The 17,887-nt window shown below is 31.0% G+C and overlaps 4 protein-coding genes across 9 annotated transcripts; 1 reads left to right on the forward strand and 3 right to left on the reverse strand.

Annotated features, from left to right (window-relative positions):
• Nucleotides 1-46: 46 nt before the first annotated feature.
• On the reverse strand, nt 47-7,530 carry LOC117231300 (zinc finger matrin-type protein CG9776-like). 3 transcript variants are annotated; one of them, XM_033489635.1, is made up of 9 exons: nt 7,359-7,528; nt 6,725-7,038; nt 6,520-6,651; nt 5,875-6,040; nt 5,617-5,795; nt 5,160-5,540; nt 4,669-4,774; nt 3,370-3,488; nt 47-3,291 (listed from the first exon to the last, which is right to left on the reverse strand). In XM_033489635.1, the coding sequence occupies exons 2-9, from the start codon at nt 7,019-7,021 to the stop codon at nt 991-993; spliced, it is 3,681 nt and encodes a 1,226-aa protein (XP_033345526.1). In that variant the 5' UTR covers nt 7,022-7,038; nt 7,359-7,528; the 3' UTR covers nt 47-990. The 3 variants fall into 3 exon arrangements, with proteins under 3 accessions (XP_033345526.1, XP_033345525.1, XP_033345524.1); XM_033489633.1 differs by having other exon boundaries at nt 991-3,291; nt 5,617-5,798; nt 7,359-7,530; XM_033489634.1 differs by lacking the exon at nt 7,359-7,528 and having other exon boundaries at nt 5,617-5,798; nt 6,725-7,021.
• Nucleotides 7,531-7,814: 284 nt separating this feature from the next.
• LOC117231309 lies at nt 7,815-8,618 on the forward strand. Its single transcript, XM_033489654.1, has 3 exons — nt 7,815-7,991; nt 8,127-8,313; nt 8,400-8,618. The coding sequence occupies exons 1-3, from the start codon at nt 7,911-7,913 to the stop codon at nt 8,486-8,488; spliced, it is 357 nt and encodes a 118-aa protein (XP_033345545.1). The 5' UTR covers nt 7,815-7,910; the 3' UTR covers nt 8,489-8,618.
• On the reverse strand, nt 8,532-12,626 carry LOC117231305 (GATOR complex protein MIOS-B). The gene is made up of 15 exons (XM_033489642.1): nt 12,190-12,626; nt 11,900-12,097; nt 11,533-11,832; nt 11,223-11,450; nt 10,985-11,146; nt 10,727-10,908; nt 10,530-10,663; nt 10,349-10,462; nt 9,921-10,284; nt 9,707-9,845; nt 9,505-9,643; nt 9,227-9,434; nt 8,906-9,117; nt 8,748-8,820; nt 8,532-8,678 (listed from the first exon to the last, which is right to left on the reverse strand). The coding sequence occupies exons 1-15, from the start codon at nt 12,308-12,310 to the stop codon at nt 8,673-8,675; spliced, it is 2,580 nt and encodes an 859-aa protein (XP_033345533.1). The 5' UTR covers nt 12,311-12,626; the 3' UTR covers nt 8,532-8,672.
• A 1,302-nt stretch (nt 12,627-13,928) lies between these two features.
• LOC117231308 (ras-related protein Ral-a) lies at nt 13,929-17,882 on the reverse strand. Of its 4 annotated transcripts, none has more exons than XR_004492937.1 (7): nt 17,753-17,882; nt 16,757-16,875; nt 16,468-16,676; nt 16,213-16,387; nt 15,673-15,789; nt 15,488-15,538; nt 14,940-15,010 (listed from the first exon to the last, which is right to left on the reverse strand). XR_004492937.1 is itself a non-coding variant. In XM_033489652.1 (7 exons), exons 2-5 carry the CDS (start codon nt 16,859-16,861, stop codon nt 15,673-15,675), a joined length of 606 nt encoding a protein of 201 aa, XP_033345543.1. In that variant the 5' UTR covers nt 16,862-16,875; nt 17,753-17,882; the 3' UTR covers nt 14,940-15,010; nt 15,488-15,535. The 4 variants fall into 4 exon arrangements, 3 of the variants coding, with proteins under 3 accessions (XP_033345544.1, XP_033345543.1, XP_033345542.1); XM_033489652.1 differs by having other exon boundaries at nt 15,488-15,535; XM_033489651.1 differs by lacking the exon at nt 15,488-15,538 and having other exon boundaries at nt 14,945-15,010.
• Nucleotides 17,883-17,887: the final 5 nt, after the last annotated feature.

The raw sequence follows: 17,887 nt of genomic DNA on the forward strand, positions 1-17,887 counted from the left end.
TACACGATTGTATCATCGATTACGGGACACGCTGTATAATTTATGCTTTGTGCCATGCAATACCTGTATTTCTTATTTAGCATTACCTGGCATTACTGACGAAAACAAGGCATTGAATTATATTGTATTGTATGGAAGGTTGTGCGCTTCAAGATGAAGTTATGTGATATAGCATTTAAAAAACCCTATAAAATAATTTTCAAATGAAAAAACAAAATTTCATGAAAAAGAATAAACAAAGCATAGTTGAATAATGCAACGAAAAATGCGTCCATTTTTCTTTGAATCCCTTAGTTTTATAACATCACGTCTCGTTTCATGTAATTTCGTTATTTATTAATGGAATATTATTCATAAATCAAATGTACATTTTGAATTTGTTTTCCAAACAGTGTTTATGCTGTTCTTACAAGTATTCAAATGTGTTCTGGAAAAGTAAATAGGCTGATTACTTATATCTCTAAAGAAGTGTTTTTAATACTCTTATACACATATGGAAATTTAAGTATTGACACGTGCCTAAGGTGTATATATATATATATACGCCTTAAGTAAAAGTAATTATATGACACTGTAACGTTTAGCTTAACTGTTTAGTTTTTTTTTTAGCAAACTCATAAAAACCTGGAGATATCTTTTTCAATCAGAATTAAATGAAAACAGTATAGTTAATAAAAAATAGTAAATCTTTCACAAGCTCATTTCACTCAGTTATTTCGCTAAGACAACGCTTTAGCATCAACCAATTCGCCATTAGCACATGAGAAAGAAACATTTACTATTTCTTACTTAAAATACTAGTTTACATAATTACATAATATTCGATGTTAACATACATAACATATAAATTTTAAGTCAAGAAATTACAATACAAATAACAATTGTTTCAAAGTAGAAGGGATAGACAGTCAACGTGACTTAGAGTTTAACGCTAGATCCTTATCAAAAAAAACATTCAAACCAGAAAACATTGTGAGTTTATAAAAAGTTTTATAGGATTGTATCTCCTTCGTCAATGCCTAACATCTTCAAATCATCTGGTCCAGGTTGAGTATCTACTTCTGTCTCCGCTTGAGTAATTTCAGGTGGTGGTTGATCCATATATTCTGGCCCATACCCAACACACCCTAACATACTATACATAGACGAATACATAATGTTACTTTCTTGTTGACTTTGTTGTTTCGTTTCTGTTTCCTCTTTTGGGAAGATGATATTTAGGGCCTCTTGCAAATCATCAGGCAGAGGTATGCTTGGATCAGTTCGTTTTTCAGTGGGTTCCGGGATGTCGGAAATATCTTGTGTAGTATTCTCAACAGTTGGTAGTGGAGGTGGTGGTGGATTTTGATGATTTTGAACGAAAGGAGGTACAGTGGGCATTTGTGGCGGTGGATTTGCCATGAAAGGAGGATGACTTTGCACTGGTGGCCGTACTGGTTGATGAGGCGGAAATCGTGGTTGACTCTGAACGAACGGTGGTGGAGTTGTCATAAATGGCGGTGGAGGTCGATTCGTAGGGAATTGCGGTCTACTTTGCACCGTTGCCTGTTGCTGTTGCTGCTGTTGCTGCTGCGACGTAGTCGAGAAAGGTGGTGGTGGTCTATTCAGAGGAGGAGGAGGATGTGGAGGCAGAGGTAATTTCGATATACTGTGCGTTTGTTTTTGCTGCTCTATTATTGGTTCCTCTATTACTGTTTCCTCAGATTGATCTTCAATCTCCATATCGACCACCTGCTGTGTAGGTTTCGTTTCATTCAATACCGGAGGTGGTGGAGCTACCAATATTTTCATCGGTTGACTTTTGTTGGTTTGAGGAGGTAGAGTGCTTGTACTATTAGCTGTGGTAGTAATGCTACTATTATTGTTACTGCTGCTGGTAGTGTTATTATTATTATTACCCAGATTTATTGGAGTTGCAAGCTTGGTGATATGTACAACACCAGGTGGGTTTATGATCTCATTGGGAACTTTCGGTGTATCTTCGAATTTACTCTGCTGATAGGGAAGAGGAGTAATATCTTTCTCAGGCAACTTTGGTTCTTCAGCTTTCTTCTTAAATAGCGGTAATCTACCAATGAATGGTAATTTACCTTTCGATACCTGAGGCGTTGACTTTTTAGTCTGTATACTACCCTTCTTAGATTTAGACGCGGATTCGTTTGTTTTCTTCTCGAATTTGGACTCGTCGTTAGATGAATTATCGTCTCTTCTGTCCTTACCATATTTATCGTAACCTCTTTTTGGGCTGTCGCGCCAACTTCTTTCACGTCGAGGAGATTCATTACTATCTCGTTTTCTTCGATCATCGTAATAGTCCCTGTCTCGATCTCTATCCCTGTCCCTGTCCCTATCACGGTCCCTATCCCTATCTCTGTCACGATCACGATCTCTGTCTCGCCCGCGCCTTCTTTCGTACCTGCTGCTATAACGATCGTATTTATCCTCCCGTCTGTCATACTTTCTATCCCGATCATCTTTGTATCTATCGCTTTCTCGTTGTCTCTCATCCTCCTTCTCTACAGATTTATTTTCAGGCGGTTTTACGGTCATGTTGACTTGCTGTTTTGTCCAGAATCCCATATGCGGTTTAGGCATTTCTTCTGGTTTGGGTAATTCGATTGGTTTGTTGGCTATGGGTTGCGGTTTTTCCTCTTCCTTCTTTATCCAGAAGGATTTAGGAGGTTCTTTTGGTCCCCAAGCTTCTAAATTCTCCGGCTTTGATTTGTTCGAAAAAGAAGCCTGTTCTTGTTCTTCCTCCTCTTCTTCAATTACTTTCTCTTGGCTCAGCCTTCGATTACTAATAGACTTCATTTCTTCTTCCTGCTTCGCTTTTAATTTGTCTCTGATCGAATTCAACAACTGTCTTTCATCAGTTTCGACAGGTTGAGGTTCTGGAGTCAGTGATTGATTCAAGTGTTGCGCCATTTTTGACCAGTGTCCTTTCAATTTTATCCGATGATAATCTATCTCTTCATTCAGAATGGCTTGCGTCGACGCTTTCATTTTATTTCGCATAGCAACACGAATGCTCTTGGACATATCTTGATCGGAATCTGTGTCCGAATTTTCTGATTCGCTGGAACTGTCGCTACCACTGCTTCTGTTTCTTCGCTTCTTAGATTTCTTCTTACTCTTCTTCGACTTCTTTGATTTCTTCGATTTCGGTGGTGGGTCGTCGTCTTTGTGCTTCTGCAATTCCATTTGGATCTGTTTGTGTTTCTCCTCTGAGAATGCTTTCTCACGATCTGCCATCCAATCGGTTTCCCAATGTGGATTTTGCTCGACAAAACGCTAAATAAAGATGTTAACTAATTAATTTTATATTGCCCCTTTTTTTGAAATACAAAATTTAGAAAATAAAGAACATACAGAATAATTTTCTGAATGCTGTTTAGATTTCAGGTGCAAACTTGCACAATGGAGATCCCCGATCCAGGAATCGCAAAGCTTGCAGTACCATGCCGTTGCAGCGCTGAAGAACTGTAAACCTATAAGCAAATATTTTAACACTTAGCATTACTTAAGCTTTGAAAATGGTAAACAATTTAAGTTCATAAAGAATGACCTTATATTCTGCCACGACACATTCATGTCACTGAAAACAAAAACAATATATATTAAAAGATGCTCAATAAATGGTTGATAACATTAAATATTCTTCCGTAGTCTTCCACGTTGAATTCTAGAAGAAAAAAAGGATGGGAAGAAATCATATTTTATTCATACAAATATACCACAAAGATATTACAAGTAAAATGAAAATAAGAAATTACATAAAGCAACATAACATAGAATTTTTACACGTACTGCAACTACCTCATGTATTTTTTTGACCTTTTTTCTTAACTTTTATTAATCATATAAAAGCTAAAAATTAATAATTGTTTTAACTTCTATATATATCTCAAAAAAATTAATCGGCATTTACAGTACGTTTCACAAAAATATTTCGATTTATAATATATATCATAAACCTATTTAATAATATAGTATATATGCTAAATAAAATAAGTGACACGAGCGAATATCACAATTTACACATTTTCATATAACTATATACGTTATTTGTATTTATACACGCACCAGCATTATGATAACATTGATTCATATTAATATATATTTCACATTGATAAGATCTTCCTTTGTTCATTCTTGACTGTAAATAGACCTATATATGATGAATCGACGAACAGTACACTTGCGAGGAATAATTTTAAATGGTTCGATTATAGAAGCTGAAATATCTGAAATCGCCCGAAAGTGTGCTCCTCGAGTCCATTTAAAATCCAGTGCATCTTTATGGTGTTTACATCATTGCTACAAAATTTGCTGCTAACATTGTGATGTGTAAAAGACACTTCACGGAAAAAATAAAAATTATTTCGCGTACAAATTTATAAAACGATTCATTTCCACAACGGACATCTCTGATGTATATTATTTTGAATAATTTGGAGAAAGAAAAAGGCAATAAATGTTTGAAGCCTAATTATCTTTCTTTTCGCGTACATAATATGACTATGTAAGTCGATAATACGTATGTTAATGCAAGCAAATTTTTTAGCAAACCATAGTCGTAGATCTCTTCAATACATACCGGACACAGTGTCTGTGCACAAGCTACGGAATTGTATGCTATTAGTAATTATCCACTGAAATGAACCATACCTTTAATAGGTGTTCTTTTCGTTGGCAGTCCAGGATAATAGGGCACTTCCTTTTCCGTTCCCTCTCCATTCCGCTCATGCCACGGCATGTCAACTATCTTGCGTTCCTGTTGCAGGGAATTAGATGTTAATGAGAATGTTTCCTACAATACTATACAAATATTCGGTGGTACTTCTTAATGAGACATTGTTATGATACATCAATCAGACTATGTACCAAGTACCTGCAGGTTGACTGTTACTGTAATATATCATCCTTATACAAATATAGTTCAAATTAGAAATACATAGTTTTAATCGAATCCATTTGTTCTCTCACAATGTAAATCAATTATCAGTTAGATTTTTCTGCATCCTGTTCTAATGGTTATAAAAGTTATTTATGAAAACGATCTTCAGTTAGAAATTTCTACATTCAGTTATTGAAAGTACCTATACCAGAGCTGAATGAGTTTCACTAAGACTCTATTATTAGAATAACAGGCAACTTACTAAGCAAGCTTCTTTGTGCTCATTGCTATGCAGATGATTCAAATATTCCTTTGCCGTTTTAGGAAATATATCGCAGACTTTACACCAATGCATTTCTGGGTCATAATGTACAAAATTGTACATAGGTTTAGAATCTTCGGGAGACCTTCGTTCTTTTATGTCCCTTTCAATTTTGGATTCCTTGTCGGAGTCGGATGCCGATGATCGGTCGGGCGACAATGATTTTCCTTTCGGAAAGTCTTCTTTGGGACTTCTTGAACATTTGCTAATTTCTAATTTAAACTTGCTTTTCAGATCATCAACAGTAGCTTTATCTCCTATAATTCCGGTAAGCATATCGATTACATTATGTATCGATTTCATTTTATTTTGTATCTCAATCTGCAAATTAAGAATTAACATACAATGAAAAGCTGTTGAAATATATTGTTGATCATTTTATGTAATAATTGCGTACCTGCAATTTATGATTCTCTTTTAAAATACGATTATTCTCTCTTCCACCTTCTTTACCAATTTCATCGCACTGTTGTCGCAGAATCTCCAATTCGCGTTGTAATGTAGTAGATTTCTTAACGTATTCTTCACGTTGTTTACCCAGAGTTGCTTTTTGCTGTTTTACCTCAGCTGCAATTGCTGCTGGGCATAGAACATAAAAATGTATTAAAATAATATCAGCTAATAAATTTAAATCAAAATAAAATAAAAGACTCACCTTCCTTCTTGGCATCTTCCGGTCTTGCCAAGGATGACACTAATCCAGAGGAACCACTATCCACTGGTCTTGACGATTCTTGCTGGGATGTTAATGAGGGAGGAGGTGGTGGTTGTTGATTGTTATAAGCTACCTGATTCCCTTGCCAATTTGGTGGTGGATAATCCTAACAAAATAAATATACATTTGATGTCAAATACTCAAACAATGCTTCTATCAAACCTTACCTTTATTTGTCCATACTCAAATCAGAACTTTGGATAATACACGGAAGATTCTTGAAGACAAATCATCTGGTCAATAATACTGGTTTCCAATGTCGATGCCAATAAAATAAACAACGCGAACGTTATACTTACGAGGGGATTCACAATACTTCGCGATACAAAAGAACGTAATGTTCATCCGCCAAAAAATGGACAGTACTACCAAATATTATTAAAAACATTTCGGTAGTTTGTGTAATAATTTCATAATTACTTTTACAAACTCATACAATACAATCAAACCTATGAATAGGTAATGTTTCAAAAGTATTGGAATTTAATTATATTGCCTTAAACGCAATATAATTTTAATTATTACGATATCAGCTAATCATTATACATACTCCTTTGAACTAATGTACTCTTTCAAAAAACTTACACTGCGATAACCAGTGGGTTGCTGGTAGCTGTAGTCATAGCCTTGTCCATAGTTGTAATTGTAATTATTGTAGCCTTGGTTATAAGCTGGCAAAGGTGGTGGTGGTTGACTGGTGTTTGGAGGTGGTGGTGCCTGAAAAATAAATATATATTATTTATTTCCTTCTTTTATATTCTTTCCTTTTTCCTAGACATATTTGATTTACCTGGTATTGATTGTGAACTGCTGGAACATAACCACCAGGATTAGCTGGATTAGGAGTAGAAGATTGAGACTGAGATGCAGCTTGCTGTTTCCATTCTTGTTGTGAACGACTAGAGTCTTTCCTTCTTCTATCTCTGGAACTGGAACGTGATCTTCTATCTCTGGAACGAGATCTTCGATATCTGCTTCTTCTTGGAGATGGAGATCGATCATATTTCCTTGATCTTCTTCTATGAGATGAGTCTTCTGAGTCTGCACTAGGGCTTCTTGGCCCTTTACGTCTCGGTTCCTGCTCCATTTCTCTATAACCTCAATCTGTAAAAAGCACATCATACCTATATAATCAATATATCAGGTTATGTTATAAGAAGATCTTTTTATTTGGCAATATATGACGAAAAATATGTAGATCATACAATCATGCATGATCTAATTCTAAGAATCATGATAATGTTAAACGTTTGGTAAATTTCGATGCTTTCAATTCATTATAAAATTTAATTCTAGAATTCCATACTCCATACGCATTAGTAAAGGAAAGAAATCATTTTAAATGTCGCATTGCAGCCATTGTTATCCTCGATAAAACATCGACGATATTTCTCGATGTGTTACACGTTATTAAAGATATTTACCTTTCTCAATAGTTTATTTGCAACTTTAGTACTCTATTCTCGATAAGTACTAGCGCAAAATAATGAAAATAATATGGTTTGATCCTTTCAAGAATCATTCGCAGAACACGACATAACGTAGAACCAAAAACGAATGGAAGAAGCCGCACTGATTGTAGGTGCAGCACATAGAAGCAAAAAAACCTTAGATGGTAGAACTCAAAATGCTACGTAGCTACTTATATATGTCCAATAAATATACTGACCAACTCTTTGGAAGAATTCACTACACTGTAGTGATTAAATCTAATACGGAGATATATTTAATATATAAATATAGTTCATTATAATGTCTTGAATGTTTTAATAATTGGCCAGAAAATAAGGATTTAAGTTCTATCATTTTATTCACCAATTCATAGCTTATGTTAGATCTAGTATTTTAGATCTAAAAGTTGATTGTCCGAAAACACCATATTTAAATCATTGTCATGTCACTATAGTGCTTCGACGTATAATGTATAATTTTCAAAACAGTTTTTAGAAGTAGAGGTATTATTAACAAAGAAAAAAATGATAAAAAAGCGTATTGAAGGTCGTCAATTGGCACAAAATGTTGGAGAACAAGTAATTATACTTGGCACTATTGGAAAAGTAAGATTTATTTGATATTAATGTAAGAATATACATAAATACCATTACTTGATGTCAATAGTTGTTCCTGACTTATAGTATTTATTCCGTTAGAATTAGTTATATTAATTTATTGAAGTATTTTATAATTTCTAGAAAGGTTCAAACGGTAAAAATATAGAAGTAAAAACAACCGATGGTGTACAAGTTAATGTAACCTTACCAGTACCAATTGATAACGATGCTGAAGGTTATATAGAAATACATGGCACATTACAATCCGCATCTACAATGAACTGCAGTAATTATATAGTATTCCCACTTAGTATGACAGAGAATTTTGGTAAATTTCGATCTTATTTTATATACGTATATATTGTAAGGTGTATAAAAATAACGAAAATATTAATTATAGATTATTAATTATAGATGTCGATCGATATAAACAACTCATGGTTATCTTGAATGTATTAGGACCAGGAAAATGGAAAATGTCTGAAGATGAAACAGGATTTTAAATTTATAATTGTATAACCTATAAAAATGTTTAAAAACTTTTTATAAGAATACGATTATTTTAATATATATGTCGAAGTGTAAATTATTCTTTTATAATAAATTTAAATAGTATCTTGTTCACAAGACTCATTATCCTTCATTTATAACATTCATGTTGTTCCAAGAAATGTACAAAATGAAATCCTAAAACTTTAATGAGCATCATCAGTATTATTTAAAACTTTTAGAATCTTAGATTTCTATTTATGTTATACCCACTGCTATTTTACATGATGCATCTAAAGAGAAGCATCTACATGTACATGAGGTTACTGGACATTCTGAATGTTGCCTGTTTAAATAAGACAATAAATTACTTAAAAGAGAAAATATACGAATTAGAGGAAATTAATACGTATGATCTTAAAATATATTACCGAAACCAATGTGTAATATGATCAGCATGACCACCATGTCTACATGTTTGACACCATGTAAACCAATTACTAAATTCTGTCAATTTATTATCACATTCTTCGCTTCTACTAACACTGGATGTTGTCATTTGCAATCCACTTACTGTGCCCATATGCATTAAGCATATTGCGCATCGCGGTAATGGTTTTCTACAATTTGGACACGAAGACATCTACAAAAAAGTAAGAAGACATTATTTTATAAATATAAAATATTATTTTACTTGAAACTTTAATTATTGCTCTATCAAATATTCTATCAAATATTCAAAGACATATTACCTTCAGTTTATTGGGTGTACTTCCTAACCTGCCAAAAGGTCCTCTTGCTCTACTTAAACCTTGCATAAAGGCTGATATACTTTTACCACAAAAATTACAAGAAACATATATTTGTTGCGGAGGCTTTTCATTCGTTGAAGACCTCATCGCGATATCAAAGTGAGCCCTTTGGGTCCACATTTTCCAAGCATTCAAAAGATTTCTATAACTTTATTGCAATTTTTGAAGTTATATTTATTTCCCATAATCTTTTAAGTAAATATTGTTTATTGTAGTACCTTGTAATCCAAACTTGGACTTGATTTTCTTGAAGTAATGTTGGTGTAAATGCTCTAATAGCTATTAAACTACAACTTTGAACATCACCAGTAATTTCTAAGTACCGATTTAATAATTGTATACCTTCTAAACTAGTACCTAAGACGCAATACATAATAAGTAAATATTATAATTAGCATGTGTTTATTAAATTATGCAAACCTGTCAAAAGAAAACCCGCTAAATTTCCTTCATCAGTTAACTTTTGAGTTAATTTTTTTAAATATTCGCTTAACTTATTATCCGATAAAAACATAAGTGCAAAGGCTACTCTGTCTTCAACTGCCATACCGTTTTCATTCTAAAAATATTTATTTTTCTCATTTCATATATGAATATTATGTTTCATAAGGAACAAAGATCAATGTGTACTTACAAGAACATTTTCATAAGAATCGTCTGCTGTTAGAAAAGCAAAAGTTGCTCTCAAATAAGGGTCTGAAAGTTGAGATCTACATTTTAAACATGATTCTCTCCACATACTATTCCGGTCTTCGGAAAATCCTGATAAAGCCATAGCAACGATATTTAAATTTGTAGACATCGACATTTTAGTAGCTCCTCGATTTAAAATTTCGATAGCTTGCCGTAAACATAAATTAAAAACTGCAATTGCTGCTGCTCTTGGATATGCTCCTTCTCTTTCTAATCTTTCTAAGAATAAGTTATCATAAAGGGTATTGGTATCTTTATCAAATCTCCAACCACATAAAAGCAATCCTTTATCTCTGTCTGCAGATCTATTATATAAATATTAAATTATGTTACAAAGCTTTAGTATGATACATTGCATGTATTTTATACCTGTAAATTTTTGCGGTATGATTAGATCCTATATCCGACCAAGGACGATGAATTAGTTCCGACTTTAAGGAACCATTGGTAGATCCTTGTTGGCCATCTAGTTTTAAAACTGTTCTATGTAACATTAATAGATATTATTTTGTGAATTTTCAGATATATGATTAGAAAATCATTAATTTACCTGACACCTGGATGTTTATTATCTGCAGATGGTATAGTGCCATCCTCTACTAAATAGCGACTTAAGTACAACCACTGCCATAAGTTTTTCAGAGTTTCATTTTCAGCCAATTCCCCATTTTGAGCCAGCTCTGGCTACAGATATATATATTAAAGATGTTATATAAAAAATATAAATTGTAAATTTCCTTAACTTACAAGTAAGCCATATTCTGAAGCAGCACGTGTTTTAGTTAAGATAGAAATATCGTTCAGGGCTTTGTAAATATTATCATTACTGCATATATATTTAAATGATTTTGAAGCATGATTCCAGGCAAGATGAGATCGTGTTGACCAGTTTACTGTAATTCTTTCACAAACTGTATAATCTGTAAGTCCTTTAAAAGGATAAAATAAAATCAGAAACACTTTATTCTATAATTTGTATAAGTTTATAATATAATATTGTCAAACCTTGTTGAGATATTGCCAATAATCTGTTCACGTGTGTTGGATGCCATGAAAAACTTACAGGACTATACCAAGGTGGTGCAACTGTTCTTTCTAATGCTCCAGGTTCTGTATCTTCTCCTCCTCCAATTCCACAATGTTGAATGTCATACAAATGCAGTGTCGCTTTATTAGAGATGATATCAATGCTTATTAATACAATTTATGATTAAATTAAGAGAAAATTAAATTGATACTTTACCTGAGTCTTTTTGTAAAGCACCCAAAAGATTGTGCCTAGTTGGGCACCATAATACTTTCGTAATTTGTCTAGTTTGTGATAATGTTAAAACAGGTTTTTCAAAGCATCTTGTATCCCAAATTGTTATCTGATTATCAACACTTGAAAGTAAATGATAATTATTATGCGGATTTACTGATACATTATAAACAGCTTTAGTGGCTGTTGTGTTGACCACTTTTGCAGAATCTAATATAAAATAATATAATGTATATATGGCAAATTACATTACGTATAAAAAATATGCAATTACACTGTTTTATTATAATACCTCTGAAATCAATGATTTTTAATTGTTTGTTATTAGTGCCAACTACCATACATTTTTGTTCATGTTTGAACCAAGCAATAGAATGTATAGTTTCTGAAACACCAACTTCTGCAATAGGTCTCATAGAATCTGTCTGCACTGTATTGTGGTGATGCACTCTTTCAGAGGTTTGCAAACCTTTATTTATATCCCATAATAAAATGGAATGATCTTTACTATGTTTATCTAAACCAGACACAATTAAATTTGTGTCTATGGGATTCCAAGCAACCGTATTGCATTGTCTTGCATGTTTTGGGACTATAATAATTTGTAAATGTAATAAAATATAAATGTGTAATAGATTTTATTTATCGAAATAATTTACCTAATTCCTTTCCACTAAGACCTTGGGAATCAAAAATTGTTGGACCAAAAGTAGTTAAAACAACTTTTCCATTTGCTTGTCCAACAGCTAATAGAATATCTGGTTCTAATTGTGGATATATATCAATACATTTGACATAATGATGATTAGTATTTGTTGCAAGTAAATGAGCAACTGTACAATCAGAAATCTTTGTATCTGTAACGAAAATATAAGATATGGAATAACATTCTATTTCTATTAAACTATGTATAGAATACAATTATATTTTATAAGAGACATTTACTCACATAATTGTCTATTATTGTCTTTTACTTGTATTACTTCATACAAACAGATTTCTGTACCCCATGTAATAAATTTATTGGCATGAACTGGAGACCACTGTATATCAAGTTTAATACTACTCATTTTGTAGTAGTTTTATGAAATTTTGTCAACAAAAATAAAATACATTACTCTAACTTTTTGCTTAAAATAATAAAAAAAGGATGATGCGTTTTGCAGCTATGCATTATGATCCTATTTTCTGATCTTAAAAAATGTTTCTTAACCTCGAACATATTTTTTTAGCAAACATTTTCATTTAAATCTGACACTTCAGTATTCATTTTTTTGACTGTTTTACGAATGATTCATGGTAACTTTGGGTATTAATAGTAAATTGCAGTGACAACAAGAAATTTCTATACGTTTATACTTCTGATTGGATATTTGTGAAATTTGTCCAATACTTATACTTCCATATAACGGGTACTCAAAAAGTACAGATAACTATAATCATAATTTGTTACAAAAATTACTCGATATTTAATCAAATATTATTTGATAGTTAAAATTTTATTGTAATTTGACGATCACTAAATTATTAAGAAATAAAAATTCAGGGCTATTTTTGTTACATTATTTTATATTCATATTTATTTATTTAGCTTTGTGCAGAGAAAATAATGTATGTAACATTGCACTCACATTACATATATATGTACTTACTTCATACAATTTGATTAATTTACTAATTAGTAATACATTTTCATTATCTTAAGACGCATGATGTATGTGTGTGTGTGTGTGTACAAATCATATACAACATTGTTCTTCTAATTTGCACAAAATAGATTCTATCAAAAGCTATAGACATATAGTTAAATTATAGTGATGATAATACATGATAATTACATAAAGAATGATTTAATTTATGATAAAGCAATAATTTTATATTTATATGCATAACATACTTTTATGAATAATTATAATATGTAATATATCTCCTATACAGACATTCATGAGATGAAATTTTTTTTAATTTATACACACTGGTAAGCTATATTAAAAAACTTTATTATATTATTAATTTCAGTTTCTTAGTAGTGAACACTTAAAAAGGCACAATTAATTTCAATAGTACAAAAATATCAAAAGGAAAGTGCAGAAAAAATATTACTTATCCTCTAAAATGTTATTTAATAAATATGTTTCAAATCATAACCATTTTGTAAAGTTCCAGTACTTAATAGTACCTACATGCGTGTGTGTGCGCGCGCGCGTGTGTATATATATACATATACATACACACACACGCGCACACACATTTTTCACACACATTTTATATATATATATATATAGAGAGAGAGAGGTGTAAAATGTAAATATAATATCAAGATTTTCTTAATTTTCCACAAATAAATGCACCTCATAGAGGTTCAAGTCTTTTAGATTAGCATTAATAATGTTCTCAGTCTATTGAAATACATTAATTTATAGACACAATATTTTGTATACATTTTAATTACTTGCTTAATAATAAGAATGTGTATTTTTGAATAATGACCTGTGCTATAAAATACATATATTTAATGATCTTTTTAACCAAAGGTTAAAAAGGTTATAGGTGAAAAAAAAGTTATATTATTTTTTCAAAATAGAACTACTTTCTCTGAAAATCAGAATCAACGTTTTTGTTGTTTTCTCAGATGTAAATATAATTATTCTATTTATATTTGCTTGTTCAGAAGAGATACAAAGCTACTTTAATATGAAAATAATAAATTGTATTACATTTGTACATAGCTGTATATTGCAAACTAGTCTTATAACATATTACAAATGATAAATAAACTGTGGATTAGTTACCACATGTATGTCTTCTGTACTTTACAGTGCCGTGACTGTCTCATTCTAGAACAAATTTAAGCAAGTCGAAAATATTAAGATTTTATTAATAAATGATAACATAAAGCAAGAGTGCTGAAATCATCCAAGGATTCAAAGAAACATACAAAATACACCAATGAATATATAATAATTTTATTTGCAAATAAAATCGGTTACAGAGTTCCTATAATAAATATTTGCAACATTTCTTGTGTTAACCATCATTAAATCATCATGAAATATTGTGCTTAGTATCCATGTATAATGTATGTATACATGAACATACATTGCATGAACATGTACATATACATACACATTAATCTTTCTCCTTCACCTTTTCTGGTTCTTCCTTTCATTTTTATAGCATTTAATTAAATAACTGTATATATTTCAGCACTCTAGTGGTAATGAAAAATTTTGAAATGGGTTCATCTATATATATAATGTAATTTTGTGCATTGTTAAAAACTTTGTTACTGTTGTTGCATTATAATAAATATTGCGACATAAATTAATAGTAGTATCTACGAATTATAATTATATGCACCAGTACATTACAAATTAATTATTTAGTGGTTTAGTGGAAAAGAGTACAAAGTTTACACCTATTAATATGATAATTATTAAATAACATTTAAATTATGCGTTTTTAATACAATTTCTTCATATTTATTTTTACTGTCAATTCACTGTAAAGTGTCAGAAAACTTCCTTCTGCATATGTATGTGTATGTCACTCACTTATATGTATATATAGATGTATGTATGTATACAAATACACTTCTCTTACTCAGGTTTTCGCAATTAGAAGTCGAACGGTCCATTATAGCAGCTATACGCGTTGTTTTGTGTTTGTTAGAGCAAAATACAGCAACTTCTTTTTTTCTGTTCATTTCCATCTCCTTGGTTTTCCTGTGCTTTACGTGCAGCTATTGCACGCATTAAGTCAAAGAATACCTGCAATAGAATACAAAGAAACTATCAATTTCCATTTTATATCTCTATTTAATATTTAAAATCCATGGTTATAGTAATTTTACTATGTATTATCAATATTAGGACCAAAAATAAAATCTATTTTCTGTCCGTATCTGTCGCTTAAGTTTTATTTATTAAATTGGTGAAACTAAGATATAGTATAAAACGCGTTGAATAAATAGAAATACAGTGCGACAATGTATGGTATCTGCATCGCTAAAATAAACATGCATATCAATGAGCTATATTTACTATGTCATGTAAAAATTTATAAATTCATTCCCATTCTTTTTGCTTTTATAATAAACGTCTCAAAAATTAACGAAAAAGTCAGTCTGTGCCTTTGTAATTTGTGATATTGAATTGAAGTTGTACATGCATATGCAGTGTTTCAGGCATAAGCTGGAAACAACATAACAAGCGAAATTTATATAAGTAATTTTCTTTTGTACATGCCTGAGAGACACTCTTGCAGAAGGTTGATACTTTTGGTATAATTGTTACCTGCTGATAATTGCACATATAAATACTTATTTAAATTTCAGAAAAAAATGAAAAGAATACTGCAATGTACAAAATTTCTGAATCATCATCCAGTTGTCCACTTATGAAAGATCAAAAACAGTGCAAAAAAAGCAAACCTATAGAATTTTGCACTTCTTTTTCTTCCTCTTGGCACGGTCCTTTCCGCGACCGTTGCTTGCTGATTTATCTTCAATCTTGCGCGATCTTATTTCACGCATCAAGTCGAAAAATACCTGCAAATGTGCAATTGATGCCATCTCAAAGCTTCAAGGCTTGAGAAAGTGCTTTATAAATTTAAAAAGAAAAATGCAATATACATTTATATATTGTATTATATTTATATCAGTATGTTTTTATTGCAGAATTATGTGTGCAAAAGCTATAAGATGTATGTGTAGCATAGGAAATAAAACATACAGTAAATTATATGTAAAGCTAATTAAATATATTTCATGCAATTTTTGTGTTCTAAAAACTCTAATAAATTTGAGACGATAACAAAATGTCAATGATGCATGTGCATTTTTTTACATACAATTATAAATATATAAATTTTGTCATTATTAACATAAAATTGTTAATAACGTTAATTTTCTAAGAGACATTTATTTCCATATAATGTCTATAAAAGTTGAAACTTATAATTTAATCATTACCTTATCAACATTTTCTTTTGTCTTTGCACTTGTTTCTACATATGGTACACCCCATTGTTGTGACCTGGCTTGAGCTTCAGCTAAACTAACTTTTCTCTTTTCTTGTAAATCACATTTATTCCCCACTAATAAAAATGGAATGTTTTCATCGTTTTTTACCCTAAGAATCTGTTCTCTAAATATATAAAATTAAATAATTTTGCCTTGAAAATCAAATACATGTAGCTCCCACAGATTAAATAATTAGTTACTCACCTAAATTCTTGAGTAGCTTGAAAACTATCATCCTCAGTTATAGAAAATACACAAAGAAATCCTTCTCCACTTCGGAAATAATTATCTCGAATTGCTGCATAATCTTCCTGTCCTGCAGTATCTAATATGTCTATTTGTACTTCTTCTGCATCCAATACAACTTTCTTTCTGTAGGAATCTGCTTTTGTAGGTTCATAATCTTCAACAAACTAATTTGTATATAAACAGAAAACAATCAATCAATAATATAACACGATTTTTTTTATATACTTTTATGAAATCAATGTACCTCATCATACATAAATTGTAATGTAAGAGCAGATTTGCCTACACCTCCACTTCCAACCATTATAACCTTATGCATTGCTTGAGTGGTACCTGGCTTTTTGGACATTTTGGTTTATATTTCTGAAATCATATATACAAAGTTTAATATTGAAGATAAAAAAACCTTAAAACTTTATTTCATACAAATACTGGCATGTTTTAATTAAATTAAAGATTTTTCAACAAATGATCATTATTAAAAGACATTATATTAAACAAAGACAGGATGTGAAACTACTGTGCATGTGGGAAATCCAAGAATAGGGTCAGCAGTATACATTTACCTATATTCTGTTTATTTCACACTTGTTTATGAGATATAAATTAATTATATCTATTGATTTGATATCATATCTATAACATCAAAATAGCTTTTATCATGATAAACACTTTCATATAATTAATAATGTATACATAAATATATATATATTTGTAAGACCGATAGTACCCTAAAAGATATCTTAAACAATAAGAACTGGGCAACCAATAATTTCCTTCTTCAAAAATATCACACTAATCATCTTTTCTTAGAACCAATGTATTAAAAAAATATTATACAAAAAGGTTATTGTAACGTTCATAAATTACCAAGTTAATTTATGTTTTTTTATAGTTACAGTTATAAAATGCAAGACCAACCAGTCTAAGAAGTATTTTGATATATACAGTAGCATTTAATATTTTTATATTAATACATTAAGCCTGTGGATATGGGCATAAGAAAAATTAATTAAAAAGGTATATATCTTTTCAGGAAAATTAAAGTATCATTTACATTTTATACTTAGTTGTGAGGAAAAAACAATAAAATAATTAAAAAAAAAATTGTAAATGTATCGGAGTGACGAATAGTGAAAAAGGCGGTGCCACACGCCCAATTTTAAGAATGTCTATTTCATTCTAAATTCCCAAAATCTCATTCTGTATATATCACTGTACATCTTAAAATATCTCCTACCTTAATCGATGACAATCTCGAATTGGTAGGTTTTTTAAACTCCTGGTATCGGATAATTCTTCCTGTTTTTTTCTAAGAGCACTGCCGTCGCGTTTTGCTTTACTGGATCGCAATTGATAGTACCGATAATTAACC

This window comes from Bombus vosnesenskii, unplaced genomic scaffold (assembly GCF_011952255.1).
Source record: "Bombus vosnesenskii isolate JDL3184/JDL3185 unplaced genomic scaffold, Bvos_JDL3184-5_v1.1 scf7180000013272, whole genome shotgun sequence".
NCBI classification, from domain to species: Eukaryota; Metazoa; Arthropoda; class Insecta; order Hymenoptera; family Apidae; genus Bombus; species Bombus vosnesenskii.